This window comes from Pteronotus mesoamericanus, unplaced genomic scaffold (genome assembly GCF_021234165.1).
Source record: "Pteronotus mesoamericanus isolate MK-2021 breed Mesoamerican mustached bat unplaced genomic scaffold, CSHL_Meso_final contig_27, whole genome shotgun sequence".
Taxonomy (NCBI): Eukaryota; Metazoa; Chordata; class Mammalia; order Chiroptera; family Mormoopidae; genus Pteronotus; species Pteronotus mesoamericanus.
The window spans coordinates 17,267,396-17,292,415 of record NW_026555115.1 but is presented as its reverse complement, the minus strand read 5'-3'; the positions used below and the strand labels follow the sequence as shown (position 1 = coordinate 17,292,415).

General features: G+C 41.1%; 1 protein-coding gene across 1 annotated transcript in view; it reads right to left on the bottom strand.

The window, feature by feature from the left end:
• The window catches only part of MYO7B (myosin VIIB), a 116,872-nt gene that overhangs the window by 21,191 nt on the left and 70,661 nt on the right, over positions 1–25,020 (bottom strand). Inside the window, exons 20-26 of the mRNA XM_054575055.1 lie at positions 15,270–15,354; positions 13,697–13,915; positions 12,444–12,614; positions 11,340–11,549; positions 11,059–11,220; positions 6,398–6,475; positions 6,136–6,263 (exon numbers count right to left, since the gene is read on the bottom strand). Coding sequence (XP_054431030.1) covers positions 6,136–6,263; positions 6,398–6,475; positions 11,059–11,220; positions 11,340–11,549; positions 12,444–12,614; positions 13,697–13,915; positions 15,270–15,354 — 1,053 coding nt within the window. The remainder of the gene's footprint in view (positions 1–6,135; positions 6,264–6,397; positions 6,476–11,058; positions 11,221–11,339; positions 11,550–12,443; positions 12,615–13,696; positions 13,916–15,269; positions 15,355–25,020) is intronic.

The following is a 25,020-nucleotide window of genomic DNA, read 5'->3' as shown; positions in this document are numbered from 1 at the left end:
GGAAACAGAAAAATAGGACCATTCTCAAGAGAAATGACAGTCAATGGAGACTGACTCTAAAATGATCCAGATAATGAATTTAGCAGAAAAGGTTTTGTTTTAAAAAAAGCTTTTATTTTTCAATTACAGTTAATATACAATATTATATTAGTTTCAGGTGTACAACCCAGCAATTACACATTTATATAACTTAACAAGTGATCACCCTGAAAAATCTAGTAACCATCTGACACCATACACAGTTTACTATATTTCTATGCTGTATTTTACATCCTCATGACTATTCTGTAACTACCAATTTGTACTTTCTAATCCCTTCCTTCACCTTTTTCCACATCCCCTCAATCCACCTCCCATTGGACAACCATCAAAATGTTCTCTGTACCTATGAGTCTATTTCTGTTCTTCTCGTCGTTTATTTTGTTTTTTAGATTCCACATATAAGTGAAATCATATGGCATTTGTTTTTCTCTGCCTGACTTATTTCACTCGGCACAATACCTTCTAGGTCCATCCATACTGGTACAGATGGCAAGATTTCATTCTTTTTTATGGTTGAGTCATATTACATAGTTTATGTGCACAACCTTTTTATCCATTCATTTACTTAAATTGCTTCCATATTTTGGCTGTTGCAAATAGTGTTGCAATGAATACATTGATGCACTGATGTCTTTTCAATGTACTGTTTTGGGTTTTTTCAGATACATACCTGGAAGTGGAATTGCTGGGTTCTTCTTTGTCTCCTGTTACAGCCTTTGTTTTAAATTCTAATTTGCCTGGTATAAGTTCAGCTAACCCAATTTTTTTTTTGTTTCCATTTTCATGAAATAACTTTTTTCATCCCTTTAATTTCAGTCTGTGTGTGTCTTTAGATTGAAGTGAGTCTCTTGTAAACAACATATGTAAGGTCTTGTTTTCTTCTCCATTCAAGCCACCCTATGCCTTCTGATTAGAATATGTAATCCATTGACATTTAAAGTAGTTATCGATAGATATGCATGTATTGCCATTTTATTACTTCTATTTAACCTTTTTTTCTTCTTCTTAAAGAATACCTTTTAATATTTTTTGTAATATTTGTTTGATGGTGATGAACTCCTTTAGCTTTTTCTTTTCTGGGAAACTCTTTATCTGTTCTTTCATAGCTTTGCTGGATAGAGTAACCGTGGTTGTAGGTCCCTGCTTTTTCATCACTTTGAGTATTTTGTGTCAGTCCCTTCTGGTCTGTAAACTTTCTGTTGAGAAATCAGCTGATGGTCTTATGAGTGCTCCCTTGTAGGTAATCGCTTTTCTCTTGCTGCTTTTAAGACTCTCCCTTTGTCTTTAACTTTGGCATTGTAATTATGATGTGTCTTGGTGTGGGCCTCTTTGGGGTCATCTTGTTTGGAACTCTCTTACACTCCATGGACTTGTGTGTCTTTTTACTTCACCAGGTTAGGGAAGTTTTCAGTTATTATTTCTTCAAATAGGCTCTCAATTTCTTGCTTTCTCTCTTCTCCCTCTATGATGCAGATATCATCATGTCTGATGTTCTTTCAGAACTCCCTTAAGCTACCCTCATTGCCCTCATTTTAAAAATATTTTATTGATTTTTCTATTAGAGTTGTCCTGTTTTTTCCCTCCCCTTTATTCCCCTCTGTCCTGCACTCTTGCTCCCACCAGAATCCCCACCCCCTCTTAGTTCATGTCCATGGGTCATATAAGTTCTTTGGCTTCTCCATTTCCTATACTATTCTAACCTCCTCTTGTCTATTTTGTACCTACCAATTATGCTTCTTATTTCCTCTACCTTTTGCACCATTCTCCCTGTCCTCGTCTCTGCCGATAACCCTCCATGTAATCTCCATTTCTACAATTCTGTTCCTGTTCTAGTTGTTTGCTTAGTTTGCCTTTTTTTTTTTAGGTTCACTTGTTGACAGTTGTGCATTTGTTGTCATTTTACTGTTCATAGTTTTGATCTTCTTTTTCTTAGATAAATTTCTTTAACATTTCATGCAATAAGGCCTTAGTGATGATGAACTCCTTTAACTTGACCTTATCTAGGAAGGACTTTATCTGTCCTTCCTTTCAAAATGATAGCTTTGCTGGATAGAGTCATCTTGGATGTAGGTCCTTGCTTTTCATGACTTTGAATACTTCTTTCCAGTCCCTTCTTGCCTGTAAGTTTTCTTTTGAGAAATTATCTGACAGTCTTATGGGCACTCTTTTGTCGGTAACTGTCTTCTTTTCTCTTGCTGCTTTTAAGACTCTCTGCTTATCTTTAATCTTAGGTAATGTAATTATGATGTGCCTTGGTGTGTGCTTCTTTGGGTCCAACTTCTTTGGGACTCTGAGCTTCCTCGATCTCCTGGAAGTCTATTTCCTTGGCCAAATTGGGGAAGTTCTCCTTCATTAGTTTTCAATTTCTTGCTCATCTTCTTCCCCTTCTGGCACCCCTATGATTAGGATGTTGGATCATTTAAAGTTGTCCCGGAGGTTCCTAAGCCTCTTGTCATTTTTTTTTTGAATTCTTGTTTCTTCACTGTGTTCTGGTTGAATGTTTATCTCTTACTTCTGCTCCAAATTGTTGATTTGAGTTCCTGTTTTCTTTCCTTTACTGTTAGTTCTCTGTATATTTTTTCTTTGTTTCACTTTACATAGCCTTCACTTTTTCCTCCATTTTGTGACCATACTCAACTATTTCTGTAAGCATCCAGATTACCAGTGTTTTGAGCTGTGCATCTGATAGGTTGGCTATCTCTTCATTGCTGAGTTATATTTCTGGAACTTTGATCTGTCCTTTCATTTGGGCCATATATATATATGCTCTCAGTGCACCTGTTACATTGGAATAAGCAGAGCCTTAGGTATTTGCCAGGGTGGGGCAACCCATGTTTGCTGTGTTGTGGTGCTGTCTGTGGGGGAGGGGTCCAAGAGGGAACAATGCTGCTTGCTTGGTTCTCATCCTGCTTTTAGTCACTTCCCCTGTTATCTACAAGAAAATTGGACCCTTCTGGTGCTGATTCCCAGGTTGGTTGGTTTGTGTAGGTTCTAGGACATTGTGGGTCTCTCCAATGAACTCTCCTGTGGGGCTGGGAGTTTCTCCCTCTGCTGCAACCCCCACAGATATTTACAGCCAGAGGTTTTGAGGCTTTGTTTTCCCATGCTAGAACCCTGTGTTTCATGGTCTGTCTTGCTCCCCAGCTGTTCCTCCTGGTTTATCCACATGTAAGTGTGGGACCACTTGGTCCTCTAGCTGCCACCTTGCCCTTCTGGTTCTCTAGCTGCTGCCTTCCCGCACTTTCTCTCCACCTTGTCTCCATCCCTCTTACCAGTCTGGATGAATGTTTCTTCTTTAATTCCTTGGTTGTTTGGCTTCCATACAGTTCAATTTTCTGGCAGTTCTGGTTATTTTTTGTTTTTAAATTTGTTGTTTTCCTTCTTTTGGTTGTGTGAAGAGGTGAAGTGTATCCACCTATACATCCATCTTGGCTGGAAGGCTCTGGAACATTTCTTGTGCCTGTTTGTAGCATCCATGCCTCACTGCCTCATCAGTGTTCCTCATTTTTTTATTCTTGTTTTTGTTGTTGTTGTTGCTCTGATTGGGTGTTTTTTCATATTACCTTCCAAATTGCTGATTCGATCCTCTACTTCATTCAATCTGCTGTTATTTCTTCATTTTTGCTATGGATTCTTCATTTCTGGCTAGTTCTTTTTAATAGTTTCTATGTTCTGTTTATACTGTTTAAGTTCTCACTAAGTTCCTTGAGCATACTTATAACCATTGTTTTGAAGTCTTATCTGGTGGTTTGTTTGCCTCCATTTCATTTAGTTCTTCTCCTTTCCATGTTCTTTCCTTTGGTACCTGTTTTTTTTGTCTCTCCATTTGGCTGCCTCTCTGTGTTTCTGTGTGTTAGGTAGATCTGCTACGTCTTCCAGTCTTGGTAGGGTGGCCTTTTATAGTAAATCTACTGTAGGGCTCAGTGGCACAGCCTCCTGTCACCTGAGCTGGGCACTCCAGGTACACCTCCAATGTGGTCTGTGTACATCCTTCTGTTGTTGAGTTTTAATTGCTGTTGATGCATCAGTGAGAAAGACTGATCCCCAGGCCCATTGGCTATGACAGCAGCAGAGGAGCTACTGTGCAGAGACCAACCCCATGAACCAGAACTTGCTTCAGCTCTCCTTGAGTGTGTTGCTTGTGGAGGTGGTTGGGTCATACTCTGGCCTGGTCTGAAGCTGACCACAGAGTATGCTGGCTCTGTGTCCTTTCAAGAGGTGCAAGCCAAGGTTAACTGCATCCTGTGTCTTTCCCAGGACCACCTGGCATGAACTACAACGTAATCTGCAGATGGCTTTTACTTTTGTTGGGCTTAAGCCCAGGTGCCCAGGAGAGGCCAAGCTGTAAATTGTGTTGCTGCCACTAGTGCCAGGCCTCAGCCTACTTAGAAAGAGGTATGTGGCACACTGAGGCCAGATGCTGCTTTTCTTGGATTTGTGAACATTTTGAGAGAATTTAGGAAAGCCCAAAGCATGAGCCAAGATGGGCTATTTGTATGGAACTGCTACTGGAAGTGACTTGGGTAGGCCTGCAAGTTGGGTGTGGCCTGGTCTCAGGGAGTCACTAGGGCAGGGTAGTGGTGTTAATTAGGTTGATGGAGACTCAGAAATGGCTCCTGCCTGTGCCTGCAGGAGCAGGGCTCAGCAAAGAAACATTGGCCTCTGCCAGCACATATGTTTGGGAGAAAGCTGTCCCTCCAGCCCTCACTCCAAAGCCAGACACTTCAGTTCTTCTCCTTATGGCCCTGGTACCTTTTGAGCTGTTTCCCCAGCACTGGAGCTCAAAGTGAGCCCAACTAAATCCAGGCATAGGCCCTTTAGGAGGAAAGCCTGGGATTCCAGAAGTTCTCTGTGTTACTCAGCCACAATCTCCACTGGTTTTTACAGCCAGAAGTTATGGGGACTTCTTTTCCTGGCACTGGAACCCTGGGATGGAGGTCCTGGTATGGGGATGAGATTCCTTGCTCACCAGGAAAAACCTCTGCAGCTGATATATTCCTCCCAATTTTTAACTGCCACTCATGGATATGGGCCGGTCCATTCCATGTCTCCATGTCTCTATCTCTCCTATCACTCTTACTTGGCTTCTTCAGTATATCTTATTATAGGACTTCTGCACAACTTGATTTCAAGTGGTTGTCAGTGATGGATGTTCTGTAGTTTAGTTGCTATTTTGATGTGATCATGGGAGGAGGTGAGTACAATGTTTACCTACTCCATCATCTTGACTGGAGGCCAGAAAAGATTTTAAAACTACTGTAACTATGCTCAAGAACATGAAGAAAACTATGCTCTTAGTGTGTGAATAAATAGGAAATATTCACCAAGCAATAGAAACTATTAAAAAAAAAGTGCAAACTCTAGAACCAAAAAGTATAATTTGAAATAAAAAAAAATTGGATGGGTATAACAGTGGATCAGGGAAGACAAGAGAAAGATCAGTTAATTTAAAGATAGGTCAGTAGGAACTATTCAGTCTAAAGCAAAAAGAAAAAAATGAAAAAAAGAAAGAAAAGATAAATAAATCCACAGGGACCAGAGGGACAATATAAAATAGTCCTACATAGGTTTAATTAGAGTTCAAAGGAGTGAGGGGGAGAGAGAAAGAGAAAGCATAAAGTAATAAAGTAGAAGAAATATTTGATGAAATAATGGCCAAAAATTCCCCAAATTTGGTTAAAATAACCTAAAATATGTGAACCCCTAAAATATAAGAGTCTATCACTGAAAGCAACATAGATATTTGTTAAAATTTGTTTGAAAACACAATTCATGTAAATCAAATTATATATAAAGCAAAATATACATTCTATAAATGAGGAGTTTGCTCATTTACAGGACCCTTAATTATAGGCTATTACGAAATGACTCACTTAGCCCAAGATGAATCTGTTTTCCTAAAACCCATGGGATTTACCTCAGAGCAAGTAAAGAACCCTTGATGGTTAGAATGTCTGCCGTATTGAGACCCAGTCTGCAAGTCCCAGGTCAGGGAGCAGAAAGAGGGTGTGTCTTAGGGGTAGGGAGCAGAGAAGGAGGCTGTGGCTATGGGCTGAAAGCAACTGAGGGGGTGAGATGAGAGTGGGGACTGACCTGAGGCTGGGCTTCAGGATGGCATAACTCACGATGAAGTGCACTTTCTCCAGGTTGGACATGGGTCGGTCTGAGATGGAGCCATCAGAGTCAAATGTCTCCTCTCCAATATTCAGTTGGCTGGCAATCTTGAAAGCCAAAAAGAGCAGTTAAGATCACTTTGTTTTTGCCCCATTTTCAAAGGAAAGATGGCTCAAGGTGGGAAGCAAAAGTCTAGAACCTTGAGGGTGGCAGAGGTGGGAGATCCTGGCCCTGAGCTCACCTGGCCTGTGATCTGGGAGGAGCGCTTCAGCTTCATGAAGGAAATATCTTTGGTCCCTCTGTTATTGAGGCTGGGCCTCTGTGGATAGAGACAGTTTGTAAGTGAATGTGAACTAGGCCAGCACCTCAATGCTGCTGAACTGACAGCCTAGGGTAAAAGAGTATCTGTCTCACCCAGCCATTTTCTATCTGATTTATAAAACACCTCAGCTAGATTTTGCAACACATACACATGTGCAGCATCATCCTCAATCTTGGGTGAGGACACAGAAGCAAGGGAAGGGGAGAGATGAGACAAGGCTGGTCAGCTAGTAACTGGCCCTTTGGGTGGGCTCAGGACTTTTATGACTCCAAAGCTTGAACTTGTCATCAGTAAAACCTCTGAGATGGGGCTGGGTCTAAGTCCAGGTGCCCTGCAGAGCCCCAGGCCAGGCTATGGTCATTCTCAGTGAAAATTGGGTAGATGAATTGGAATATGCTCTATCCATGGCAAGGTAAGAGCCCTGCCAGGGTATCAAAAGAATCTAGGTTGTGAGGCCATTAGGACCTACTGGTCTTATCAGGGAGAGGTTACAACTTGTCTTGATGGTGCTATAAAATGTAGCTGCAAACATCAGAGCTCAGTGTGGCACTGGGCTTGGGTGAGGGTCAGCCCAGGTCACAGGGCTAGGCACAAACTTCTGGCTGGGGAAGTTGGTTTGCCACAGAGACAGAATGTGACACACATTAGCTGTCCCTATTTGCAGATGACATGATTGTCTACATAGAAAATTCCAAGAAGTCTATAAAAGTGAGTTCAGCAACATTGCAGCATACAAAGTCAACACACTAATTAATTACTTTTTTCTATGGTTTCAATGAACATTAGTAGCAAAATTAAAAATATAGTGCCACTTACAATCTCTCAAAAAAAAACCCCAGTCTCTATGTGTAAGTCTAATAAAACATGTATAGGGCATGTGTGCTAAAACGTACAGAAACACTGATGAAAAAAATCAAAAGGGAGATCCAAATAAATGGAGTTCATGGATTGAAAGACTTAGCATAATAGAGATGTCAATTATTCTCAAACTGACATACAATAAAATTCCTATCAAAATACCAACAAGATTATTTTTATAGATATGGGCAAATTATTCTAAAATGTATATGGAAAGGCAAGGGACCTAGAATAGCTAAAACAATTTTGAAAAAGAATAATAAGGTGGGAGGAATTAGTGTACATAACCTCAAGACATTATATATCTGCAGTCAATAGGACAACATGACATTTGTAGAGGGATAGACATGTAGATCAGTGGAACAGAATAGAGAACACAGAAATAAACTCACAAATTTGCACAACTGATTCTTGACAAAAGTTCAAAATCAATTCATTGAATAATGAAAATTTGAGGTCTGACTTCTGGAAAACCAGTCCTGCTTCTCCCTGTGCTCTCCCTCCAGAGATGCACTGTGGCTGGACTGCCTCTCAGGGTCCCTTTCCTTATGGTTGCCAGCCTCCACAGCGATCCCTGACTCCTGACATTCCTGCCTCTTGTGGAATGTGGCTTCCAAGACTAGGCATTGCATCTTCCTTCCGGCTTTCACTCTTAGATCACTCAGTGTGGAAGAAACTATATTTTGACAACAAAAACAGCTCTGTGGAGAGGCCCATGTGGCAAGGTCCAGGAGGTCTACTGCCAGCAGCCACATAAGGGGCATCTTGGAAGCAGATCTTCTACTCCCAGTGGAGCCTTGAGATGATGGCCATCCTTGTTGACAGTTTGACTGCAACCTCATGAGAGACCTTGAGCCAGATCGAACCACCTAAGCCACTTCTGGTCCTCAGAAACTATGTGAGATAATAAACGTATGCTATGGACTTCCAGCTAAGATGGAGGTGTAGGTAGATATGCTTTGCTTCCTCACACAGCCAAAAGAAGGACAACAAATGTAAAAATAAAAAAAGAACCAGAAGTGCCAGAAAATTGAACTGTATGGAAGTCCAACAACCAAGGAGCCAAAGAAGAAACATTCATCCAGACTGGTAGGAGGGGCGGAGATGGGCAGCAGGGGCAGAGGATGCATGATAAGGCAGCAGCTGGTGGACCAGGTGGTCCTACATTTGCGTGTGGATAAACTGGGAGGGACAGCTGGAGAGCGAGACAGATTGCACAACTCAGGGTTCCAGTGCAGAAAACTAAAGCCTCAAAACCTCTGGTTGTAAAAACCTGTGGGGACTGTGGCAGTGGGAGAAACTCCCAGCCTCATAGGAGAGTTCGTTGGAGAGACCCACAAGGTCCTAGGACGTACACAAACCCACCCACCTGTGAATCAGCACGAGAAGGGCCCAATTTACTTGTGGGTAGCAGGGGAAGTGACTGAAAGCAGGATGAGAGCCAAGCAAGCAGCATTGTTCCCTCTTGGACCACTCCCCCACAGACAGCGCCACAACACAGCAAACGTGGGTTGCCCCACCCTGGCGAATACCTAAGGCTCCACCCCTTACAACATAACAGGGGGACCGAGACAGAGAAATATGGTCCAAATGAAAGGACAAATTGAAACTCCAGAAAAAGAACAAGTGATGAGAAGATAGCCAGCCTCTCAGATGCAGAGTTCAAAACACTGGTAATCAGGATGCTCACAGAAATGGTTGAGAATGGTCACAAAATGGAGGAAGAGTGAAAATGATGAAAAGTGAAACAAAGAAAAAGGGGACCAACAGTGAAGGGAAGGAAACTGAGACTCAAATCAACTATTTGGAACAGAAGGAAGACATAAACATTTGACCAGAACAGAATGAAGAGACAAGAATTAAAAAAAAAAAAAAAAAAAAATGAGGATAGGCTTAGGAACTCCTGGGACGACTTTAAAGTTTCCAACATCTGAATCATAGGGGTGCCAGAAGGAGAAGAGGAAGGACAGGAATTGAAAACTTATTTGAAAAAATCATGAAGGAAAACTTGCACAATCTCATGAAGGAAACAGATATGTAAATCCAGGATGCTCAGAAGTCCCTAAGACATTGGACCCAAGGAGGAATACACCAAGACACATAATAATTAAATTACCCAATATTAAAGATAAGGAGAGAATCTTAAAAGCAGCAAAAGAAAAGGAGACAGTTACCTACAAAGGAGTTCCCATAAGACTGTCAGATGATTTCTCAAAAGAAAACTTATAGGCAAGAAGGGGCTGGAAAGAAGTATTCAAAGACATGAAAGCAAGGACCTACAACCTAGATTACTCTATCCAGCAAGTTATCATTTAGAATGGAAGGGCAGATAAAGTGCTTCCTAGATAAGGTCAAGTTAAAGGAGTTCATCATCACCAAGCTCTTATTATGTGAAATGTTAAAAGGACTTATCTAAGAAGAAGAAGAAGATCAAAACTATGAACAGTAAAATGACAACAAACTTACAACTATCAACTGAACCTAAAAACCAAAAACAAAAATAAACTAAGTAAACAACTAGAACAGGAACAGAATCACAAAAATGGAGATCACATGGAGGGTTATCAGTGGGGAGTGGATCGGGGAGCATGGTAGGGAAAGGTAGTAAGAAGCATAATTGGTAGATACAAAATAGACAGGGGGAGGTTAAGAATAGTATAGGAAATGGAGAAGCCAAAGAACTTATATGTCTGACCCATGGACATGAACTAAAGGTGGGGGGTGATGCTGATAGAAGAGGAGATGCAGGGTGGGGAGTATAAAGGGGTGAAAAAAATGGACAACTCTAATAGCACAATCAATAAAATATACTTAAAAAAATAAATATCTGCTGTTCCAAGCTGCCAAATTTTGGGGTAATATGTATAGTAGTAATAGATCACTAATATATCCTGCAGAGCTCACGCCTCTGGAGGTCAGGGCTTGAGCGTGGCCAACTTCTTTGTAATTCCAGGTCTGATGTGGCCAAGGGACCCTGGGCTCCAGACTAAGTAAGTCTGCACACAGTTTGCCCACAGGGCTCGCTGTGTGGAGCAGTCGTGGGCTACTGCTGCTGGTGGACCCATGTGCTGTCACTGCCATTCTTTTGGACTGCTCTTGGTTGTTTCAGCTAAAATCACATCATGAACTGAGTCCTTAGGAAGGACTTCTGACCAGAAATGAATGTCAATTACCTTTCCATCAGAGGTCATGGTAGAACACTAGTCAAGAGCTTGGTCTTTGAATTCAGCGCAATGTATTGAAAGCCCAGTTCTGCCACATGTATTCACTGTGATTTGGCAGCAACTCACTTTACTTCTCAGTTTCTTTAGCTATAATAAACATAAAAATCCTACCTTATAGGGTTGGGTCACCTGAGAATTAACTGAAGAGAAGCTACTGGCTCATAGCACATTGTCAATCACTAACATGTGTTGTTATTATTGTTACATGTATTTGAATGCTGATCAAGTAAACCCAATGTTCAGAGCCTGAGACTCTGTCCAACAATGACCATATAATTCAAAATGTCCTGGTTGTAATGCCTGACTCATGAGTTCCTCAGTGCTATTCAAGACTGAAAACTCCCTGGGGATGGGGAGCCCTGGCTTGGGCCAGGTTCAGGGTAGTACACCAGGGGACTCCATGTCTTATCTCCTCTTCAAGGCTTCCCCTGGGGCCTTGCACCTGGTTGATGCCTAGAGGGTGAATGCCCTTTTCTGCCACCATCCTCACCCACGCACCTGTGCATATCTGTGCTGTGGAGACTGGGTGTTGCTCTCCTTGCCCATGGTGTTATGGGTCTTCCACACCACTGAGTTGCCACACAGGTTCCTGGCAAAGAGCACTGGCTCTGGAAGGTCACCCATGAATCTCAGGATGATGGTCCACACAGCCAGGGCACCCTGGGGAAATTGAGACAGAGTTCCCAGCTGGAACTCAGCTTGCAGCACAGGGCCCACAGTGCAGGCCAGGGGTTATGGGGGTGGCTTGAGCCACTAAGAACCAGAGAACTGCTAGGTACCAAGCAGTCAGCATCGTCCTCATGGTAGAGCAGCGGGTATCGAAGGGGCTTCCGGATATGCGTGTGGCTGGCTGATTTCTGGAAGTAGGTTGCAGCAAACTTGGGGAAGCTGTACTCATCCAGGTCATCCATGTCCTCCTCGGGCTCCTCCACCATGGGGACTGTGTCCAGGTCAACCTCGGGCAGTTTCTGGGTCTTTGATTCCAGATCCTGGGGGCCCATGAGAAGGAAGGAGAAGCATCAACTTATTTTTCAGATGCCATTCTTTCAGAGGTATGCATCTCTGGGGCCCAGGAAGCCCCAGGAAAGGTTTGTCTGGTTGTGCACCAGGTGCAGAGCCATCTGACCACTCCCCTTTGTGTTGGAGACCTCCCCTACCCGATAGTCCTGTCGGCTCCTGGTAGACTGCCATGTGAAGGATGGGCCTTGGTGTAAACTTCTCAGCCACCTGAGGGCCCTCAGAACCCTTGGACTGCAGACATAGGCTCTCTAGACTCTCTGATCTCCTGCCTGCCCTTGGTCAGGTGCCCCACCTGTGGAGGTGTTCTCATTGCCCCTACCGAACAGATAGAGGGGGTGTGTACCATCTCTGCATATGTGTGCACGAGTGAGGGAAAAGGCTTGAGGCCCATAACAGTGTGTGGTGAGAGTTAGCAGGACAGCCTTGGGGAGATGCTTTTCTCCCACTTTGCCACCTCTCCCTCAAACACTGCTTCCTCCTGCTAGTGGTCACTAGTTCTCAGCACCAGGTTCCAGTCACAGTCTGCAGAGCAGCAGCCACCAAGGTGCTCTGTGAAAGGGGGTCAAACACAAGGGGTAGAGCTGCCTGACTGAAAGCCCAATATTGTTTGCATATTAAAGGCTCTAGGAAGTCTTGCAGGTAAGAAACCTGCTTACCTTGAAAGAGTGAGGCCACAGAATGCCATTCTCCCCTTTTTTCTGCATATTCACCAAGGACTGCAGAACACACTTTAGCACCCACCCTGCCAGTTTCCCCACTGGGTCTCTGCTTCTCATGAGCCTAGAGGCTGACTGAGGTCTGGTCTGGGCGGCCCCATCCCCTCCCTGCCCAGATGGGTCCTTGGAGGACAGGATCTGTCTTACCTCAAAGTGAAGTGAGGCCTGGCCCTCCTGTCCCCCGATCATGGACGGGAGGAAGCCAAACACTTGCTCCACCATCTCTGTGTCAGTGACAGTGTCATAGATTGACTTGCGCTTCCTGGTGGGTGGGGCACTTTGGCCCTTCGGTTCTTCACCTGGGATGACCAGCAACCCCTGTACACACATACCATGGGGGAGGTTATCCACAGACCGCCCCCCCAACCCCACCCTGCGGCAAGCACTTCACAGAAGCCAAATAAATCTGCTTCTGCTATCATCTATCCAAAATCAATGTATTTTCCTCTGAAGTTTTAAATTGTAATAGCTAGGATGACTAGAGATCAATCAGCATGGGCTTTTGATCTTGCAATGGAGAATCAGGCCCAGAGAGAGAGGCTGCCTGCTTGTCCCTAGTTCCACATGGTCCCTGAGGTACTGTCTCAAACCCAGGACCTCCAGAGCCTTGCTTCAAACTGCGGCTCAAGGCTATCTGGTCCTTTATTCAAACAGCACCAATCCTCTGCCAGGAGAGGTACCACGGCCTATATTAAAGCACACAGGAGTGAGCCTGGATTGCGGCCTGCCTGGGGTCACATGGGTACAGAAGCAGTCTCCTGACATATCTGAGGGTATGTTCTCTTACTTGCCCTGGCCACTGTACCAGTAATTTGCTCACTATATCCAATTTTCTTCTATAGAGAAGGATAAATTTCATCCTAGCCCCTCTTTTTTCTCACCGTTTTCAGCTGACTGAGGTTTAGTCTCAGGTGCCCTCTTGGGAAAATGGGATCATGCACCACTGCCCACTCTCTGCCCATCAGCCTCTCCTGCCCAGGCACTCAAAGTCTTCTTTTGGTATTCTTCTGCACCAAGCTTTCCTACCATAGCCCAGAAACCAGAGGCCTTTGGTCTTCTCCATGGAACTGGAGAAGAGCCTCCTATAACTCTTCTAGCCTGGCTTCCTGTGCCTTCCAGAATACCCACCAGCCCTGCTGAGAAGTAGTCCCCAAGACTAAAGTGAGGGGACCAAGGAGCTTGATTTCCAGGTTCTAGGTATAAGTTTGTCCTGTTGCCATAGCCTAGGGGGTGACCTAGGTGTCCAGATGGCCAAGGGCCTGCTGCAGTAATAACTTTGAACAGGGAGGAGATAGGACTGTCTGGTGAGAGGTCAACATTGCTGCTCAGTCCTCCTGCCTGCCCTCCCCACTGGGGTCCCAACCAGTCCCTACCTGCTCAGGAGAGCAGTGACCACCTACATTGGCTTTCTGCCGCCGAAAATTCTGTCGGGCAGCCATGCCCCTGGCGTGTGCCTGGATGACCAACACTGCCCTCCTCTTGGCCTGTACTTGCAAGCGCACCAAGTAGCCCCTGCAAAGGGCCTGCAGCTGGACTGTCCTCTGCCGAATGGCCTGGTACTGCCTTGCCAGCTGGTAGCTCCGGGTTATGGCCTGCAAGCGCTCAAAACCCAAGAGGATCTGAGAAAGGGAGGGAGACATGCACTCATAGGTGGGTCTGGGCCCAGAAGGACAGAGCACAGAGATCACCTTTCCAAGAAGACAGAGAGCAGGAAACAGGTAGTACTCCCAGGAGACCTTGCAAATTAGGTTTACAGTTACTTGCTTTTTGGCAAAGGGCTGATGCTAAAATTTTGCACACCTGTGAGCACAAGCATATTAAATGAGTTATTACTTGTAAAGCACTTAGAATAGAGCCTGGCATGCAGATAAGTACCAAATAAGTGTTTGTTAAATGGTATAAATAATAATGTGGTCTATGGGTGGTCAGCAGTAGAAAATTGGTTTGGATTCTATGGGTGATGGAATTCCAGAGGCCTTGCTTTTCACACCTACAACCAAGCCTAGCCAGTTTCTCAGGAGCTAGCACACCTGTGTGGAGGCCTATGTCTGGCTCCATCAAACTAACCCCTCAGGGATCTTTCAAATAAGGAAGAAATAATAAATTAATGAACACCCCCTTTTATGCTGCAAACATGCTCTGGGACACAAGAGTTCCTGATACCCCTAGATGAGCCTTATTGGTTTATCAAAGACCAACCCAACAGGGCTAGGTGTGTGGGGTCACACTCATCTTATGGGCTTGGAAGTCACACAGACCTGCAAACTCCAGCTCTTCTGCTTACTAACTCTGTGTTTTTGGGAAAATTATTTCACCTCTCTAGGATTCAGTCCAATGACATATAGATTAATAATAAACAAATAATAAATAAAATGGTACACTTAAAGCACAAGGCCCCAAGTAGCCTGTCCATCCTTGTCAGCTGCCTTTATGCCTTTGTGAGCATGGAACATGGACAGGCCTGGGATGTGACCATTACATGTCCCAACCACAGTCATATCCATGACAAAGGCAAACAGTCAAGTGAGGCTCAGTGAGGCACGGTCAAATTTATCCCAGTTCATTTGCTGAGCAGACACTCATTAGCAGGGTCTTTGGCCAAGGAAAAATTATGAATTGCTTGAAGCAGAAAATAATCGATTCATTAACTTATTCTGTAGCCTGAAAATTGGAAAAAGGTAGCTATTATTTAATTTCAGAGAAGGACATCTCATTCTAGCTATGGAGATGCCCAGAATTCTGCAGGAGAATACTTTGAAGCCCATGAACAATGTCACCTGAGACTATGCTAAAAAAGAAAGTGTGTGGGCTATTGAGTCTGGTCATTTAAAAATCTATTATCAGTGCCTGTTAGGGCTCTGATTCCTCCTGCCTGAGCTCTCATGCTCAGATAAACAAACTGCTAACATCTGTTTTTATTGGACAGTTATCCACTTGCTCCTGCAGGCCTAGCTCCCAAGTGAGCTCTACTACCAGCTTGAAGTTCCGTCTGTTGCAGTAGCCTCTCCACCCTGCCTGAAGCGTCACAGCTGCTTCCCGCTGCCTCAGAAACTCCTTCCTAGAAAGAAAAATGCAAGTCAGAGGTGTGTGACAAACAACCTGGTACATTTTAAAGTCTTTGTGGGTAAAAACTGTTTTTGAAGGATAGAGGGATAACAAAATGTTGGGGAAAATAAATCCATGTAGTATTTCTTTTCTAAGAAGCCTTTATAAGCCAAAGGAGACATGTTAGGAACTTAAACTCTACTGCCAACAACTAAATTTGTGAATGAGGGCAGTCCACTTTTTAGAGTAATCAACAACATCTTCATTCCCTCCAAAAGTCTATAAGGGGGATAAAACCCTTTTCCAACATGTTATTCCTTGCCAGGTTGCCCCTCCTCTGGTCCCTAATCCAGGGGACCTGGCAGCAGGGACCAGAAGTTTCAAGACCAGGACTCCTCTCTCTTGGGACAGATCAAGGCAGGAGGATAACCTCCCAGGCTCTGGCAGCCTGGCCAGCTCCATCCAATGGCTCCCTCTGCAAGGAGAGGGTGGTCTGAATATGGAGAGGGTATGCTGAAACTCAGCCTCTGTGGAGGTGGGGACATCCCCAGGTGAGTTTTGTGCATATGTGTGTATCTTTTACCTCACACTTAACTTAGTTTTCTTATCACTTTTAATAAATTTTCAGGGTATTTTCTTGGGCTTAGAACAGTAGATCTCAATCATACTAAAAATCATCTGTAGCCCTGGCTGATATGGCTCAGCGGATTATAAACCACAGGGTCACTGGTTCGATTCCCAGTCAGGACACATGCCTGGGTTGCAGGCCAGGTCCCTAGTAGGGGATGCTCAAGAGGCAACCACACATTGATGTTTCTCTCCATCTCTCCTTCCCTCTCCCTCCCTCCCTTCCCCTCTCTAAAAATAAATTAAAAAATCTTTAAAAAAATCAACTGTAGGGAGTAGAGGGTGGGAGGGAAATTGGAGGAAGGTATTGTACAAACTTCTAGTTCCAAGATAAATAAGTACTAGGGATGTACTATAGCCAACACTGCTATGCATGGTATGCAAGTTGTTAAGAATAAACCATAAGAGTTTATTCTCTTATTCACAAGGAAAAAATTGTTTTTATTTTTAAAATTTATATGAGATGATGGATGTAAATTAAACTTATTGTGGTACTCATTTCATGACATATATAAGTCAGATCACCTTAAACTTATACTGTGTTCCATGTCAACTATATCTCAATTAAATTGGGGGAAAAAAGAAAAAACAAGAAAAAATCATCTGGAGAACTTCAATATGTATTGATGCCTGTGCCCTACCCTGTCTAATTAAGTTTGAATCTGTTGATAGGTGTCAAGAATATATATATGCCTATCTATCTAATATTTTTGGTGCCTGTACATATACAGATGATTTTAATATGAGGTAAAAGTAAACAATTAATTATCTAAAAATAAAGATAATTTGTTTTCTTTCCAATATACCAGTGGTTTTCAACTGAGTGTGATTATGCTCCCCAGGTACACTTGGTTATGTCCAGAGACACTCTTGGTTGCCATGACTGGGATTAGAGGAGAAGGGTGCTATTAGCATCCCATGAGTAGAGACCAGTGATGTTGCAAAACATCCTATTAATACAATGTCCAGGACAGTCCTCCACAGCAAAAAGTTATACAACTCAAAATGTCAATAGTCCTGAAGCTGAAAAACCTGGTTTCCATCTTTTCTTTAATTGTATTGTCTAGTTGTATTGGTCTTAACAGCAATAACACCACTAATTATCAATGGAGATCACTTCTGAGAAGATGAAGTAGACATACCTTTCCCTATTCCTCCTGGTAACTACAACTAAAATCCCTGGACATTATATATTAAACAAACATAAGAGGGCTCAGAAAAGTGGAGATAAGAAAGTAGGTCAGCTAGGTACCTTAGACCCAAGGAAGGACACAGAGGTAACTTCTTTGGGTTTTCTTTCTGCCTCATATATGCTAGAGTCAGCAATCCAGAAATAGCAATGAGCACAGTACCGCAAAAAGCCCCAGGAAAAAAAGCCTTCTCTCTCTACCAAAAAGGATCCAGAAAGAAGTAGGTCAGTAAGACAAATATTTCGATAACAAGTATCCTCCAGCAAAAGACCACACAAACAACTGTGATACCACCCCTACCTACACCAGAAACTGCCAAGTGGGGAATCTAGGCATCTATCCTCACCAGAGTCAGGTCAGAGAAGGCTAAGTAGGAACCATCCTTGATGGGCAGTGATGATTCCATCCCTTATACTATCAGTATAAACCACTGTGGGGTCTTGGATTCTACCACCACTTGGTAGTTATGGACCCCCTCCCTCCATGTTGGAGTGGTGTCAGAGGAAACCTAGTGGAGAATCAGGGCTTTCATTATCCCTCAGCAGTAACAAGTTTACACCTTTCCCTTTGGTATCATTGGAGACCATGATAGGGGTAGCAGTAAGGGACTTATGGTCTTCTCAGCCAGAGTGGTGTCAGAGGAAGACTGCTAAAAGTGCATATTTAAATAAGATACATAATTCTTATAATGTAATACCCCAAATGTCCATTTTTCAATCTAAACTCACATCATACCAAAACTAGGAAAATATCATTTGAACGAAAAAAGACAACCAACAGATGCCAACACTAAGATGACAGAGATATTAGCAATTATAAAAAGCTTCAACAGTGCTCATTTGACATGAATAATAAAATAGAAAGTCTAAGTAAAGAAATAGGAGAAATAAAGTAGATCGAAACTACAATTTTAGAACTGAAAATGCAGTAACTAAAATAAAAGAACTTCAGCACACAATGGAGAGAACAGAGGAAAAAATTAGTGAGCTTGAAGAAATAGCAGTAAAAATTATCCAACCTGAAAAACAGAGAGAAAATCAACTGAAAAAGAAGGAACAGAGAGCCTCAGGCACCAGGGGGATTATAATGAATGATCTAACATTTGTGTTGTTGGTGTCCTGGAAGGAAACAAGAGAGGCAGTGCTGAAAAAATACTAGAAGAAATAATGGCTAAAGAGCTCATAAATTTAGCAAGAGATACAAACTTACAGATTCAAAAAACTGAGCAAACTCCAAACAAGATAAATGCAAATAAATCCACATCAACAGACCACAGTAAAATTTATGAAAGTTAAGAATAATGGGTCTACCAGAAGGAGAGGAGAGGAAAAGGGAACAGAGAGCCTATTTAAACAAACAATTGATGAGAACTTCCAAAACCTATAGAAAGAACCAGATCCTTGAATCCAAGAAGCTAACAGAAAACCTAATCATCTCAATCCAAAAAGTCTTTCTCTAAGGCATATTATATTAAAACTGTCAAAAATTAATGAGAAAAAGAATTGTCCAGGTAGCCAGAGAAAAGAAGATGGTACCCTATAAGGAAACCTTAATAGATTACCATCGGATTTTTTCAGCAGAAACCCTACAAGCTAAAAAGAGAGTGGAAGCAAATATTCAAAGTACTGAAAGAGAGAAATCATCAGCCAAGAATAATATATCCAGCAAAGTTTTTCTTTAGATATGAAGAAGAAATAAAGGCTTTTCCAGAGGTACAGAAGCTGAGGGAATTTACCATCACAAGATCTGCATTATAAGAAATGCTGAAAGGTGCTCCTTTACCTGAAGCAAAAAGACAAAAAGATGTAAGACTGTGAGTAAGATGACCAGCAGACAGAAGCAAGAAATTTCAACTCTTGTTCAGAGTAGGGTATTAAACACTTAAATAATAACAAATTTAAAGGAGGTAAAACATTTTAAAAAGAAAAAGACAATAAACTTGCATAGGTAAATAGATACAAGATGCAATCAGACAGAAAAGAACTATTGTACATATGAAACTTTTTTCGTAAAACTAATGACAACCACAAAAAAATTCTAGAGCCGAGGCATACAATATAAAAAAAAGAGGAAAGGGAGGGAAAAAAAAATAGAATACCATCCAACTAAAATAACAGGTAGAAAAACAAGAAAGAAGACACACTGGAGACACAGAGCTACCAGGAAATAAAAGATTAAGTGGTTATAGGATATAGGATATCCTCACACATCAATAATCATCCTAAATGTAAATGGACTGAACTCACCAATTAAAAGGCACAGAGTAGAGGGATGGATCAAAAAATAAAACCCAACTATATGCTGCCTTGAGAGATATATCTCAGCTGCAAAGACAAACATAAACTCAAAGTGAAAGAGCAGAAAATAATACTCCAAGAAAATAACATCCAGAAAGAAATCAGGTATAGCTACACTTATATCTGACAAAATAGACTTCAAGATTTAAAAAATGTAAAAAGAGACACAGATGGACATGTTATAATGATAAATGGAACAATATACGAAGAAGACATAACACATCAATATATATGCACCCAACCTGGGAGCACCAAAATTTATAAAGCAGCCACTAACAGAGCTAAAGGGAGAAATGGACAAAAATACACTTACAGTAGGGGACCTAACTACCTCACTGACAGCAATTGCTAGATCATTCAAACAGAAATCATTAAGAAAATGTAAGCATTAAGTGATACATTAGACTAAGTGGACATAATTGATATTTACAGAGTTTTTCATTCCTGACTACCAGAGTAAACACTAGAGTGCACATGGAATATTCTCAAGGATAGACCATATGTTGGGACACAAAACTAGCCTCAACATAAATAAGAAGGTTGAAATTATACCAAGTGTATTCTCTGACCATAATACTTTGAAATTGAAAATCAGCCATGTCTGGTGCGGCTCAGTGGGCTGAGTGCTGGCCTGCGAACCAAAGAGTTGCCAGTTCGATTCCCAGTCAGGGCACATGCCTGGGTTATAGGCCAGGTCCCTAGTGGGGGGCACTTGAGAGGCAACCACATATTGATGTTTCTCCCCGCTCACCCTCCCTTCCCCTCTCTAAAAATAAATAAATAAAATCTTTTAAAAAAATGAAAAAAACCCCCCAAATAACCATTAAAAAAAGAAATTGAAAATCAACTGCAAAAAGAAGGCTGGAAAACCCACAAATATGTGGAAATTAAACAACATGCTACTATGCAACAACTGCATCAAAGAAGAAATAAAGAGATCAAAAGATACATAGAGACAAAGGAGAATGACAATACAATATATCACATTTTGGGGGATATAGCAAAAGTGGCAATAAGAGGGAAGTTCCTAGCATTAAAGGCCTATCTCAAGAAACAAAAAGACTCAACAATGTCTAATCTTAAAGAACTAAAAATAGGAAAATGAATGAAGCCCACAGTCAGTAGAAGGAAGGGAATTAAAATTAGAGCAGAAGTAAACAAAAGAATAAAAAAGACAATGGAAAAAATAAGGCAAAAAAGAGATAGTTCTTTAAAAAGATCAATAAAATTGACAAACCTCTGGCTATACTCTCTAAGAAAAAAGGAGAAAAGTAAAAATCAGAAGCAAAAGAGGGAAAGTTACATGGACACCACAAAAATACAAAGAACTATACATGAATACCAGGAAAAGCTATATGCCACCAAATTCGATAAAGTAGAAGAAACGGACAAGTTCTTACAAATACATACATTATCTTCCCAGTCTGAATACTGAAGAAGAAAAATCTAAATAGGCCAATCAATAGTAAGAAAATTGAAGCAGTCATTAACCTTCCAAAAAGCAAAAGTCCAGGACCAGAGAGCTTCACTAGTGAATTCTACTAAACATTCCAAGATTTGATACCTATTCTTCTCAATCTCTTCCAAAAAAAAGGAAGAAAAAGGACTACTTCTTAACTCACTTTAATAGGCCAACATTACCCTGATACCAAAACCAGGCAAAGACAACACACACACACAAAAGGAAATTACAAGCCAATATCGCTCATGAACCTAGATGCAAAAAATTCAAAACAAAATACTAGCAAATCAAATACAACAATACATTAAAAAGATCATATATCACGATAAACCGGGGTTCATTCCAGGGATGTTAGGATGGATCATCATCCCCAAATCAATCAATGTGATATACAACACTAACAAAATAAAAGATAAAAATCATATAATTACATCAATAGATGCAGAAAAAGCATGTGACAAGATGCAACACATATTTATGATTAAAACATTCAAAAATGGGTATAAAGAGAAAAGTACTTAAACATAATAAAGATCATATATGACAAACTCTCGCCAAAATCATACTCAATGGTGAAAAACTTAAAACTTTTCTTCTAAAATCAGGAACAAGACAAGGATGCCTACTCTTACCACTGTTATTCAACATAACACTGAAAGCCCTAGCCAGAACAATCAGGCAAGAGAAAGAAAGAAAACGGCATCCAGATTGGGGATGAAGATGTATAATTGTCATTTTTTGCAGACAACATGATTGTTTGTATAGAAGACCCTAAAAACTCCACCAAAAACCTACGAGAAACAATAAACAAATATAGTGAAGTTTCAGAATACAAAATTGATGTACAAAAATCAGCTGCATACCTACATGCTAATAATGAACTATCAGAAAAAAGAAAAAAATTGTATTTTCAATTGCAACAAAAAGAATAAAATACCTGGGAATAGACTTGGCAAAGGATATGAAGGATCTATACACTAAAACTATAAGACATCATTAAAGGAATTGAAGAAGACACAAAGAAATGGAAAGATATTCTATGTTCATGGATTAGTTGAATCAAAATAGTTAAAATAGCCATATTACCTAAAGCAATATACAAGTACAGATTTAATGCAATCTCCATCAAAATTCCAATGGCGTTTTTCTTTTTTAAGTTCTTTTTAAAAAAAAGTTTCCAAATACATTTATCTCCCTTTACCAGCTACCACTTTCCCCTGCCCCACTCACCTCCACCTTCCCGCTCCCAATCCTTCCTCACTCTAGCTCCGTCAATGTGTCCTTAATACCTGTTCCTTGATCTGACCCCTCCCCTTCCTCTGCCTGCTACCCTCCTTGCTCCCTCCCTCCCATCCCCGTTGTTTTCTTCTTTCTTTCAATGTCTCTGGTCATATCTTCCTTGCCTGCTTGCTTTGCTGATTAGGTTCCACTTATAGGTAAAATCTTATGGTATTTGTCTTTCACCGCCTGGCTTATTTCGCTTAGCATAATCCTCTCCACTTCCATCCATGCTGTCGTGAAGGGTAGTAGCTCCTTCCTTCTTTCTGCTGCATAGTATTCTACTGTGTAAATGTACCATAGTTTTTTGATCCACTCATTTATTGATGGGCACTTAGGTTGCTTCCAGTACTTGATATATAAATTGTGCTCCTATGAACACTACAGTACATAGGTTCTTTTGAATTAGTGTTTCAGGATTCTTAGGGTGTAATCCCAGCAGTGGTATTGCTGTGTCAAAAGGGGGTTCCATTTTTAGCTTTTTGAGGAAATTCCAAACTGTTTTCCACAGTGGCTGCGCCAGTCTGCATCGCCACTGGTGGCTTATTAGGGTTCCTTTTTCTCCACAACCTCACCAGCTCTTGTTTATTGATTTGTTTATGATGGCTACTCTGACCAGTATGAAGTGGTATCTCATTGTGGTTTAAATTTGCATCTCTCTGATGGCTAGTGATAATGAGCAACCTTTCGTATGTCTCTGGGTCCTATGTATGTCCTCCTTGGAGAAGTGTCTGTTCAGGTCCTTTGCCCATTTTTTAATGGGATTTTTTTGTTCTCCTGGAGTGGAGTTGCGTGAGTTCTTCATATATTTTGGAGATCAAATGCATGTCTGAGGTATCATTGACAAATATATTTTCCCATACAGTGAGCTCCCTTTTCACTTTGCTGCTGTTTTCTTTACCCATGCAGAAGCTTCTTATTTTGATGGAGTCCCATTTGTTTATTCTTTCCTTTATGTCCCTTGATCTAGGGGACATATCGGTGAAAATATTGCTGTGTGGGATATCTGAGAGTTTCCTGCCAATGTTCTCCTCTAGGACTTTTATGGTGTTGCAACTTGTATTTGAGATTTTTACCCATCTCGAGTTTATTTTTGTATATGGTGTCAGTTGGTGGTTGAATTTCAATTTTTTGCATGTAGCTGTCCAGCTGTCCCAACATCATTTGTTAAAAAAAGCTATTTTTACTCCATTTTAAGCTTCTTCCCCCCTTCTTGAGTATTAATTGACAGTAGGGACATGGGTTTATTTCTAGGCTCTCTATTCTGTTCCATTGATCTATATGTCTGTTCTTGTGCCAGTGCCAGACTATTTTGATTACAGTAGCCTTGTAATATAGTTTGATGTCAGGTACTGTGATTCCTCCTACTTTGTTCTTCTTTCTCAAAATTGCTGTACCTATTCGGGGTCATTTATGGTTCCATATACATTTTTGAAATGTTTGTTCTATATCTATGAAATACATCATTGGTGGGTATTTTAATAGGGATTACACTGAATCTGTACATTGTTTTGGGTAGTATGGACATTTTGATGATGTTAATTCTTCCAATCCATGAACACAGTATATGCTTCCATTTATTCCTGTCTTCCTTAATTTCTTTCTTCAGTGTTGTGTAGTTTTCTGTGTACAGGTCTTTTACCTCCTTGGTTAAGTTTATTCCTAGGTACTTTATTTTTCTTGTTGCTATAGCAAATGGGATTTTTTCCTGATTTCTGATTCTGATATTTCATTGTTGGTGTACAAAAATGCCTTTGATTTCTGAATATTGGCTTCATATCTTGCTGTTTTGCCAAATCCACTTATTAGGTTGAGGAGTTTTTTTGGTGGAGTCTATGGGGTGTTCTGTGTACACTATCATGTCATTTGCGAACAATGATAGTTTTATTTCCTCTTTTCCAATTTGGATGCCTTTTATTTCTTTTTCTTATTTGATCGCTGTGGCTAGGACTTCCAATACTATGTTGAATAGAAGTGGTGAAAGTGGACATCCTTGTCCTGTTCCTGATCTTAGTGGGAAAGCTTTTAGTTTTTGCCCATTGAGTATGAGGTTGGCTGTAGGTTTTTCATATATGGCCTTTATTATGTTGAGATATGACCCATTTATTCCCACTTTGCTGAGAGTTTTTTATCATAAATGGGTGCTTTACCTTATCAAATGCTTTTTCTGCATCTATTGGTATGATAATGTGTTTTGTGTCTTTACTTTTGATTATGTGATATATTACATTTATTGACTTGCGAATATTGAACCATCCTTGCATCCTTGGGATGAATCCCACTTGATCATGGTGGATGATCTTTTTAATGTATTGCTGGATGCAGTGTGCAAATATTTTGTTGAGGATTTTAGTGTCTATGTTCATCAGCAATATTGACTCGATGGCATTTTTCAAAGAAATAGGAAAAAATAATCATATTTATATGGAACCACAAAAGACCATGAATAACCAAAGCAACCCTGAGGGGGGAAAAAAGCAAAGCCAGAGTTATCACACACCCTGACTTCAAATTATACCACAAAGTGACAGTAATCAAAACAGTATGGTATTGGTGCATGCACACGTGTGTGCACGCGCACACACACAGACTAATGGAACAGAATTGAGAGTCCAGAAATAAACCCACATGTATGTGGGTAACTAATTTTTGACAAAGGTGCTAAAAACATACAATGGAGAAAAGAAAGCCTCTTCAATAAATGGCATTGGGAAAATTGGAAAGCCACATGCAAAAGATTGAAACTAAACTGCTATCTTACATGATACATAAAAAATAGACTAAAGACTTTAGTATAAGACCTGAAACAAGAAATATAAAAAAAA